The 11683-nt window shown below is 46.5% G+C and overlaps 1 protein-coding gene across 1 annotated transcript in view; it reads left to right on the top strand.

Annotated features, from left to right (window-relative positions):
* Window positions 1–339: 339 nt before the first annotated feature.
* Window positions 340–11683, top strand: part of LOC144149964 (protein arginine N-methyltransferase 5-like) — a 58042-nt gene continuing 46698 nt past the window's right edge. Inside the window, exons 1-4 of the mRNA XM_077681718.1 lie at window positions 340–482; window positions 2178–2293; window positions 5502–5587; window positions 10314–10445. Coding sequence (XP_077537844.1) covers window positions 394–482; window positions 2178–2293; window positions 5502–5587; window positions 10314–10445 — 423 coding nt within the window. The 5' untranslated portion in view covers window positions 340–393. The remainder of the gene's footprint in view (window positions 483–2177; window positions 2294–5501; window positions 5588–10313; window positions 10446–11683) is intronic.

Genomic DNA, 11683 nt, shown 5'->3' with positions numbered 1-11683 from the left:
TGGTTCGACTGAGGTGCTGTAGAACAAAAATATCTGCCCAGTACAGTTTTGTACTTCTATATATGTAGCAGCATCAAACTCTGTGATCTATGCCCTGGCTACAATAAACGTTTAGTTCGCTCTCCCTACTGTACCCTAGTTGAGACCCAGTGAACGATGCTCGCTGACGGAACACATGCTTTTGCCTGGGCGCGGCCATATTTCGCTCTTTGTTGTCATAGCAACGGAGCAACAATCGGAGTTAGTCATACGTATGATAAATTATTAAAAGCTATGTGGGTATAGTAATACTTGAAGATTTTGAACTTTATTTCATTTAAAATTGTCTCCGGAGCGAGGCTAGTGTATGCCCTCCTCCACCTCCTCCTCCACTCTTTCCCGGCGAGTTCGAACATGGCGGGCCGCAAGTCAGTCTCGTGTGGAATTGACCTGCATTTTGTGAAAGACCTCTCTCAAGCACTTATTTCTGCTGGACAAGATGGGTTTGTGCATCACAATTTTTGTCAAAGTCATTGAAAGTTTGTGTTGAAATGCCTGTTTTGTCTTGCCAGTTTTGTTCGCTTAATTTTTGTAGTTCGTGTATGAAGTCGCGTGCATTGTTGGTAAATCGTTCTAGCTCGCGTTCTAATTCGCATCCATTGTTATGGCGGATCTACATTCGCGACGCGATGTCGTAGGAATAAATGTAGTTCAAGTAATTCATAAATAACGTTATCATGCGCTCTGCTTATCTAGGTTCATACGCTGCGCGCTTGACATGTGCGTGCTTTGGAACGCACATCAACGTTAGTCATTCATTTGGAATTTGTAACATTTTAGCTTTAGAATTATTTCTGTCGTATCTTATTCAATCTTGTTGCAGTTTTGTTGAGTGCTAGGCCCCTGACAATGCTGCGTATACCTGTTGAATCTTGCAGACTATCTTGAACGTCTTGCCACGTTGAGGGAATAGTTTGTTGGTCAAATAATAATTTCATCGATCAGTACGAAATACCTCTTTCAGCAATGTTAACTAAAAAAAACACAGGTCTTCATTGCAGTCAAACGTCAAATTTCAGTTTGCAAAGGTTGGTTCAGGGTATATTGGTTGTCATAAGCATGTTAACATGAGTGAAATGCCACGAAGACGATTCCGTGCCTTGGTTTCTTTGTTAATGTGTGTGCATACATTTGATAGTAGCATTCCACCACAAATAGATTGTTTAGATTAACTTTGGAGCATTGCTCTTTTTTTTCATTATGCATGAAATTTTGTACCCACTATAATAACAACGATTTCATTCACGGATGCAGGAGGCTAGGTTTGCTTAACCAAGGCACTAAACACGGTTCTGGCAGGATAGCCGTTCATTCTGATATTGTAATTCTGAAAGCACAAACGATTGTCCAGTGCGGCAGCAATTTTTCAGCCATTTCTAGAACCATACCTGAAGACATAACACAGTGCAAACCTTTCAAGTTGGGCCAATCAAAGCACATTCGAAAAGGGCTCTGTGGCACTGTTCAAACTGTCACAGTGACTCCACCATCGACTCATTATCGGACCGTCACCCAAGCACCTTCATTTCATTGGCAGGCACGAGGGCAAGTGACTAAGCTTCATTGAGCTTCGGTTCCCACAAGATGGAGAGGAAACAACAGGGCCAACTGTTTCTAAACAAGATGTTTATGCTTTCTTTTGTGCTGTCACTTTTCCTTGCTATGTCATTTTCCACCTCCTTGACCGTTGCTGTGCTCCAAGAACAGGTTGCCATCAGGTTGCATAGGTCACAGTTTAAAAAAAGGTTTACTGGCAGCACAAGAATGATCGTAAACAGGTGGAAACGTGTACCTGCATAAGCTGAACTTATCAATACTGCTGGTTGTTTGTGCAGCAGAAGGGCTTGTGTCACTAGAGACGACACTGTAATGTCATGCCAAATGGATGCGGGGTCATGTGCGTTGGCAGGAATTTCATAGTTGCGGGCTAAAAATGGGATTGTTTGTACTGCGAAAGGTGCACTCACTTTTTTTCAGGATGCTTGCCAGAATGTCTTTCATGCCCCCCCCCATAAATACGTATATGCACACATGCATGCTGTAACCATGCTGGGAAGTTTACTGTTTTGCTAGATGAGGTTGAAAACGGGGATCCATTTGCATTGTTTGAATTCATGTACTACCCGTTCCATTTGTAGGTTCAAGTTTGTGGCGGTCCATGTCAGCCACCCACGGGCGAGGCGAGGGGTCCTCGATTCCAATGACAAGACCGAAATATCGTCGTTGCGACCTGACCTGGTGCTCCCCTCTCAGGGTGGGTTGCTCGGTGTACAAGTTATGGGTCAGCACAGGGTAGTTTGGTCAACAGCTGGCATTCGAGTTGGATTGCTCGAATTCAAATTGGGGGGGGGGGGGCTAACATGCCAAAGCTACCCTTGGGCTATGAGGCTCTGTAGTGAAGGCCTCCGGATTAATTTTGACCACCTGGGTAACTGTAATGTGCGCTGAAATCTCGACACACAGGTGCTTTGGCTTTTCGCGTCAATCTTTTGAAAAGCAGCCAGCGCGGCTGGTATTGAACCCGTGTCTCTGGGCTCAGCAGCACAACGCTTTAGCCACTGAGCCACCGTGGCAAGTAATGCTGAATTGCTCGCAGTAAAGTCTGCGATGATTGTCTTCAAGATGAAGAGGGTGCCTTGCCAAATTGCATTATAACATTGCATTATAATCACTTTATTATTATTGTTGTTTTATCACTTTATTATTATTATCACTTATTATTGCATTATAATCACTTGATGAGTCTAAATTTTATCTTGTATAGTTGATCTTAGTTGATTTGATTGATTGATGTGCATCTTTCGTGAGAAAAGTGCATTCTGGAGGGCCCTTACTTTTGTACTGTTTGCTCCTTGCCAACTTGGCGGCTACGACAGCGATAGCACATTGGCATGCCCGCAAGGTGGAATACAGCAGATTGCTATCACATTTAACCCACGTGAACCATGCATATAGAGACAGAGTGTCGCAGTTGACCGCAAACTAGGTCGGAATCGTAATTTTGACGACTGGGCGTAATTTTGACGTCGTACTGCAGCGGAAACCCGAATTACATCACTGCAGAGGGCCGTGACACACTCCTGGTTTTTTTCCTCAGATCTTGCAAGTAGGGTGGGACGCTAGGCTTTCACTGAATGATGAAATATCAGATTACAAGGCCACATTGTCCATCATTATTCTGGTTGAAAATTGAACTGCTTCACACATCTGTACACGTTAGCACCTGATAGACTGATCTACACAACTGAAGGGCAGAGTGCTACGGCCATGTTCATTTTAGCTCCAAGTTTCACAGAATGGCCGATAACTAGGTGATGGATATAGTAAAACTGTTTCTTGGCTTATTTAGCTAAAGGCAGGAGCATGGGGTATGAAAGTGATCTTAGAAAAACATATGTAGGTAGATGTGGACATTAACTCCTTCGTGACTTTTGGCCGTGACCGTGAAAAAATGGCTGATTTTGAATGCGTCCAGAAAACTTTTTTTTTTCTCTTGAGCTACTGGACACATTTAGCATTGCTATGCCTGAAGTTGTAGCTTATAGGTTTCTCTTTCAAACACTTAACAGCAGTTATGTGAAAGCTATAATTATTGACAGTTTATTCGTCAACGAAACAAAAAAATGTACAAAAAGTATACACAAAACACAAATAGGCAATTTTACTGAGCCTAAAATTTTTTTTAGGACTTTTTAGGAATAATAAGATATAGGAAATGTTTCTGCGTTCGCAAGCTATGATTCAATGTATACATCAACACTGTACACCAAGTTCTGGATTTTTGCGGGCCCACCAACCGAACGGCCCTGACGGCTGTGCCACTCCGCGAAGCCACTCGGGAGTCAATCATTCTCTCTAAAATACGCATCCAAGCATGCTTGTTTCAGTCTTCACACAAAATCCTTATCACTGCAGTGGCAAAAAGCAAGAAAAAAAAATTGAGTGCTCTTGAGTGTGCATTACACGAGCGCCAGGCTATCTTGAAGGTGATAACGCGATTTGGCGCGGTGCATTTGGCAGAATATCCCCTCCCTTCGCGCATTGTCCAGACCTTACACATTTAAAGTAATACCGTTGTCGTCAGATATTACGCACGTTTTGCTTATAAATACAGCGCGAAGTCAGAAACGAACCTTCCCTGGCAGCACCTGCAGAAGTCTGAGGCTGTTGAACGGGACAGTCTTCATCAGAACTAAAATGGGAAGAATTCACATGGTTGCTGGAGTCATCACTGCTTCTGGGGTAAAAAAAATTACCAGCAGCAGTGGTCGAAGTCCCTGAAATGGCTGTCCATCTTTCCAGAGCGCGCAGTGAAACAGGACGCCATTTTCGCCCAACTTGCGGGTTCAAATTCCGCTCCCAACACCGTCTACCTGCGTGAAATGTAAACAAACATCAATGAAACTGAAAAAGAGGTTTCCAATGAACACGCCAGATGGCTTTGGTTGTCCAAATAGCGCCGCTTTTACTTTATGTGGGAGGTTTTAAAATCATCGTTCACCCGCGAACGATGGCCTATTGCGTGATCACGAAAGAGCTGACCAGCTGATGTATGCCGGAAGGAACAATTATAAACTCAATGTTGAGTGGGAGGGTGGCAAGAAAAGGTAGAACTAAAATTAGTTACCTGACAACAGTGTTCTGATGGTACCACTGATTTAAATTTACTCCAGAAAGCTCCTTTTTATCGGGGGAGTATGCTATCAAAGGAGTAATGGCAGTGACGTATCAAATTCAGCCGCTTGGTACGTATGTGTAAAGGATACAGTGTGGAGAGAGGACTAAGCAAAAGAATATAAATGAGAATTGTTGGGGACAAGTCGCGAGAAGGGTCTTTCTCTTGTGCAAAAGCGGTAGTAACTTTAATCAGCCAGTTATAACAATTGCACTTCTAGTGTTGTCGGCAGTCTGTATGCCGTCGTTTTCACTTTTTTTTTTGCGCGTAGGGGAACAGCGTGTTTTTATTGGTACGTGCATCCGATTTCATCTGGTAGAAATTAAATGTTAACCAGCATGGTAGTGCTGTTACTGAGCATCTCGGATTTCCAACCGGACGGGTCAGTTTACTGACAAAGGTAGTATGGATCAAAGTGTCAGTGTATACAAGATATTGCCGTACATTGACTATTTCCAGGTAGCCTGTAGATTGACCAGCAGCCCTCCACTATGGCTTCACTAATAATAAGCCCATGTGTACCTGCAGCACATAAAACCGGAATTGAGATTACAAAGTTTTAGCAATTCAATTAAAATTGGGCAGAGCGTGTGCCAAATTGTGAATTTTATGACACCAAACCCACACTTTTTTTGCGTAAATTCTAGAAATGTCCGTGTTGTCAGTTTCGATATTGTGTTTCACTGCAAAGCCGGGGTCGCATTCTTGACGAGACGCAACAAATCTTGGCGCTGGTGTGTGGGTGGCAGATTCCCTCTGTTTAAGAGCACCTCCACTTCAACTGCAGATTGGGGTAGCCTGGTGACGCTCAAGATATCGGAATGGATTGACGTCGACTCGCCGGCCGAGAATTTCCGAAAAATGTCTGAGAAGGTACGTTGGATTTCTGTTGTACGTTATAGCCATTATTGGGGTGTAGTTGGCTCTCGTGGAGCACACTTCAGTAGCGAGGTTTTCATTTCGAGGGTTGTCGTCACCATGTCGACTTACTATAGGAAAACGAATTCCTAAAAATTTAAAGCCTGTGGCCTATCATGTCAAAGATTGGTTGATTGATTGATTGATTGATTGTAAGATTTAACGCACTGACGCAACCCAGGTGATGAGGTGCGCCGTAGTGGAGGGCTCCAGATTAATTTTGACCATCTGGAGATTTTTAATGTGTGCCGAAATCGCGAACACACGGGCGTTCTTGCTTTTCGCCTCCATCAGAAAAGCGGCAGCCGCGGCCGGGAATCGAACCCCCGACCTCGTGCTCAGCACTGCAACGCCTTAACCATCGAGCCACCGCGATGGGTAAACATGTCAAAGAAACTCCTAGCCTGTAAGGTGCATTGTAATGGAAGGTCGCTGAATTGGTTTTCACTGCAAAAGTTTTTCGAATAACTCATTTTAAGCGATCATTGATGATGCAGGCATACTCTGGGTCCCATGGAAACTTTGTAGCGATGCTTTCAGAAATATTTGCTTATTCCACGTTGGTTTGGCTTCTCTTTTTTCCACATATCTCGCAATAGTTTTTTTTTTTCTAGTCCCTGCAAAGGAGAACTAAGCATTGATCTCGGAGACTTGGCTGTACTCTTTCTTGTGTTAGACGCTCGTTTCAAGAGGCCTCTCTTAATTTGTCCTTTTGGACAGCTCCGAACGGCCGCATAGCAGCTTCGTACTTTATTTTTCCATAGAATTCCTATTGCAGGAGCAGCTTTGGGCTGCCCAGGAACTGGTCAAAGCTGCTCTGGGCAGGCAAATAAAAGATACAAAGGGACAAACAGCTGATTTTTGCCGAGTACATTTTCTTTATCCTATCCCAAATGAAAGAACAGCGCCTAAAACACCTCAACCCGAAGTGGTTTGGCTGATGGCTCCGTAGAACTTTTCAAATCACAATTTTTGGATCTGCCAGCCATGCATATAACTGCTAAGAATGCTGGCAACTGTGACAGTAGTGAGCCATGCGGCGACATCCTTTTAACTTCACGTGAGATTAAAAAGAGGGGTTTAAAAGCTTGTCCCCGGCTAAATCAATAATAATGTGCAACCTTGCCGGTTCTTTCATGTGGTTTTTGAATTGCGTGTTTAAATTGACAAAGGTGTTTGGGCGTGTAGACACTATGTATCGCCACCTTCCGGACTTGAGAAATTTTAGGGCCAAATTGAAGTTATTTTTTCCTGTTTACTTTGAAATTTTTTGCAGTTACCCCACTGTATAGAACGTTGGCTTTTCACACAAGCTAGGTGACGTGCGCTCCACAAAAATCGGTTGTCTGTCCCTTTAATGCTGGCCTTGCCAAGGTGGCAGTGCTTGTGAAAATGGAATGAGAGAGAAGTGGGGAATTCGGTGTACACAACATATTTCCCGAAGTGCTCCGCATGGGAGCGGATGTTTCTAGGCCCGTGCGAATAGTGATGTTTTAGTTCGAAGCGAATAGTCCTCGGGGCTGAATACTTTCAAAGTGAATTAGAATAGTTGTCAAATGTCCGAAGAACAGAACTGAACAGTTTCAAGTTGCAGGGGTGGAACTGCTGCGCCAATTGCGCCATTGTGCGCCAATTTGCCCTGCTGCGCCAAGCTGCGCAGAAACAGCAATTTGCGCGATTATTGTCCATTGAGAGCATACAACGGCAAATTTAGCCGTGGCTTGTCGTCGTCCGGGCAACACTGAGCGCTGGCTTTCCGGAGCCACGGTGTTCTTACACTGCTTCCACCCGTGTCCGGAGCTAAGGTGGCTAGAATGGCCACCTTAGCTGAGCGCCGGATTTCCCGTCGATTACCCGTTTAAAAGGGAACGGCAACAGTATATCTATCATATCTGTCTATCTATCATAATAGACGCAGCCGCATCACACGTGGTTCCCTCGTGGAGTTTATCGCAACGTTGTTATCGCCGCGGCTTTCCCGGAAGGCCGTCACCAGCGTGAGTAAAAGCACTTTGAACAGTTATCCAGTGTTATAACTTGAGGCATGGCCTCTGGAATTTGCAGCTGCTCGAAGTAAGACGAACGACCCCTTCGCACATCCTTCGCATCAGTAGTTTTGAAGTCTAATTTTTCGGGACCTGCACGAACCGAGAACTGCGAAGCTACTGCACGCGTGTGCTATTGTACGATACTGAGCGCATGCGCACGACGACGCAAGGTTCCTCTAGTGTTGTGGCGGCCGCTATCACTGCTATCACTTTCCTTTCCGCTGTCGAGTCCAGTGGAGAGCTGCGGGACACGTGCGCGTTAAGGTACGTCCTCACTTGCGACAATAAGCGCGCTCAGCGCCGCGCGCTCAGAATCGCTAGCGCTTTTCTATGGCCACACCACGGGGATAAGCGCGCCCCAAAAGCGGCGGCGGCGAGGAGGAAACCGGTTCTCGCCCGCTCTGGCGACGCGCGCCCGGGAGGAAGCCGCTCTCGCCTTTACTCTGTTGAACAGAAACGGGAATTGTCGCACTGCCTCAACGAACCGCTGGACGATGTTCATGCTTGCAGCAACAAGTGTCCGGCGCAGACCACGGTGGAGGAATGTGGCGCAGACGACGAGACAGATTTGCCCGCGCGCTCCGACGGCACGGGCAGCCGGGCCCACCGGCGGGGTCATTCCCCTCGCTGCTCACGTGACCGCGGGCATTCTGATTGGTTCCTGGGGTTTCGCTCAACGCGGCAGCGAGCGGAAAATGGGTCCAAGACCCATCTTTGCGCGGCAAGGGAAAGTTGCCGCGAAAGGGCGTTTTGCGGCGCGCGATTCTGAGCGCGCGGCGTTGAGCGCGCTTATTGTCGCAAGTGAGGACGTACCTTTAGCGTTCCTCTGTGGGAGTTTTCGGCGCGCACGAACCCCTAACTTACGGCCAGTAACCACAGCTCCGCTGTTAATAACGGCCCTTTTGCATCAGAAGTTCATTTGAAGCCGAATTTTTCGCGCTGCTTTAATAAAAGAAGTGGTGTAGAGCTAAAACAGTTGCGTGCAGCGCGCCACACAGCCGCCGTACTCGTTCGCGCGCTGACGAGGCCCGACTCCGCCGTGAAAACGGGCGTCTTGATGGGATGCCGTGTCCGCTTTCGCCTTCGCGTCTACCACGAAACGAGGCGTCGTGAAATCGCCGTCTTCGTTCGCTGCCTGCCTTTGCCTGCCTATGATGCCTGCCTTCTCGGTCGACGCGGCGGTGGCAGCTTGCTGGGAATACAGCATCATATTGTACGGCGCCCGTCTTCGTGTTCGGGCCTATCGATGGGAGACGATGCGCGCTCGGCGAGTGCCGCGTGGGTAGGGCACGTTCGCGACACTGGCGACGCCTGATTTCGCGGTTGCGGCGACGGCGGCAGCGGGGCGGCGCACTGCACGCAATTGTTTTAGCTCGAAACTACTTTACCAAAAAATTAAAAGGAGCAGCCACCGTTAGTAACATAGTCAATCAATCAGTCAGTTTATTATTACAAAAAATACATAACACGGGCAAAATATACAGGAGGTCCCATAGTCGAAGACTGTATGGGGACCTCCTGTGCAATGTAAAAGTGAAAAAAAAAAGTTTTAATAAATAGTGTTGATTATTATACAAATAAAAGCCAAAAAGTCGCTACATTTAAAGGAATTGGCAAAAAGCAGGTTTCAGTCCCGAGTAAAGGGTAATATCAAGGTGCTAGCTCCTATCTGATTTATTGCGCTCCTGCTAAATATTTCATTCTGGCCAGTTCTATTTTTCATGCAGTTTTTGGATTAGTTGCTCTTAAAAGTGCGCTCAGTCGCATTATTTAAAGCCGTCAGTGTGCTCCAAAAGTGCTCCGAAATAGCCCCTAAACTGCTCCAAACCTGCTCCAAAATGGGATTTTTGCTGCTCCAAAGCTGCTCCAAAATAAGACTTTTGCTGCTCCCGTGCCTGCTCCAAAAAGCTAGACCCTGCTTCCACCCCTGAAGTTGCTGTATGCAAAAATTTTTTATTTCTGAGGTTACAGCATACAAAGGCATCACGAGAACTTATGATAACATATCTTAACCTGTAAAAAAATTTTCTTTGTATAGACAAGTTGTAGAAGAAGGTGCTCCCTTCTACACAGATAACACCCTACAACACACACGTGCATAAAACATCACAGAAAATCGTTTGGTAACATATTTTGTAGTTTCATGCCGGGTTGGCACCCGTGGTCACATTGGCCGTGTCACTTGACTGATTGAAGCAACTGATGCACTCTGAAGTTCAAGCGCAGAGGGCGATCAACACCTGCTCACCGCGTGCATGCCACACGAGTTACCGTTTCATTGTTTGGAACAGTGAAACGGGAGCCTTGACTACCTTGATGAACGTGCGCGCGTAAGGTGGCTGCAACTATGCTCCGAATGTGAATTAGCTTGCCTTGGCTCCACATGTAGTCAATATATAAGCCTGATGCCAGTGACACTGGCTTGCCTAACGAAATCGAAACACCTCATAGTAGGTGAACGAACGCAGTTTTGATATTAATTCGCCCCAAATACTTCGAAATGTCGGGAATTTTAAATTCGAAGTGAAGCAAAGTCGAATACTGTAATACTCGTTCGAACATTCGGAGTGGCCGAACATTTGCACAAGCCTGGACGTTTCAAGAGGCCGTGTGCTGGCTGGCCCCTTTCCCAGGTGTTCCTGCAGGAGCTGTCGTACGCGGCCCACCTTGGGGTGCCGGCCGTCCTGCTGAAGGTGGAGAGCCGCCGCTGTGTCAACATGGCCCGCATGCTGGCCGACTACCTCGTCAACGCCAGCAGCTACCAGGTGGGGGAGGGGGGGCGGGGCGTCACCTCCCAATGGAGGAACCGCAGACTCCAGTGGCTGCTGGTGCAGAGCAAGAAGAACCGTGCACGTAGGGCATTGAAGCATTTGAGGGGCGCTTTTAAGGGTATTTTTCTCTGAACACACTCTCAGCACTTTTATCCCTTTGCGACACGCATCAGGATGTCGCCGTCAGAAAAATTTGTAACTCCCTGTGTATGCTTTCGATGACCAAAACTCCACTTAAAAACCATAAACAACTTGATCTCATGAGTAAAGCCCATTCTACATGTTGCGATTTTCCCTGCGAATTCACAGATGCGGCGCCGCTCGTGCGGCGAAACAAGCTTTTTTTGTTGCTGCGGCAAAGTGCCAAATGTTTGGAACGGTTGAGCATCCCCCGCGAACGCCGCTCGTGCGGTGTAGAGGGGTCAGACCTGCGGCCCATGGGAACACAGCTAGGTGAACGGCACGGCATCACCATCTGCACGCTTAGCAACCAGATGGCGTTGCTTGTATACGCGCGGCGTAAGCAAGGGTGCACCGAAACAAACGCGCCCGCATTCACAACATGATGTCGCGCGCTGTTTTCATCGAATGCTCCATTGGTACATGCGCAAGTGGCGGACATCACAGCAAGGAACAAGTACAGAAAAACCAAGAAGAACCGGCAGTAAATTGAGGTGTGCTAGGTGCACACAACAAGCGAACCCAGGGTTGCTTGCTGTGTTTGTCTTCTCTGGTAGGTGTGCGTATGTTGATAAATAATTGGCGACTTGTATGAAACCGCAGATAAACTCATATTAATTGCAAAACAGTCTGAAACAACTTTCCCAGAAAGTAAAATAAGACCTTTTCTTGAAAAAAAATCACAAGCTTTGCTCGCGGCAGACTATACTCAGTCTGCAAACAATGTGCCTCTGAAATGCGAAGACCGTGATGTTCGCAGGCATTGTAGACCACATTTCCAGGCATTGCAAACTTCGCAATCAATCAATCAAACTTTATTTCAGGAATGTATACATTTACATGAATAAAATGTTAACATTTCAAAAACACACCCTAAAAAAACTGTCGACTTGCGCGGAACAGTTTTTCAGATATAAAAAAAAAATGTTAGCACGCACGGTGCTCGTGTCATGCGGTGAAGCCCAACCTCTAATTCAAGATGTGCAATTTCGGGTGGTTCCCTAGAATAAATCTGGCGGTTTGACGTTATCAGAGGCACCAATTTGCCCCCA

This window comes from Haemaphysalis longicornis, unplaced genomic scaffold (assembly GCF_048455015.1).
Source record: "Haemaphysalis longicornis isolate Haplotype H1 unplaced genomic scaffold, Haemaphysalis longicornis Haplotype H1 scaffold_8, whole genome shotgun sequence".
Taxonomy (NCBI): Eukaryota; Metazoa; Arthropoda; class Arachnida; order Ixodida; family Ixodidae; genus Haemaphysalis; species Haemaphysalis longicornis.
This window is presented reverse-complemented; position numbering and strand designations above follow the sequence as displayed.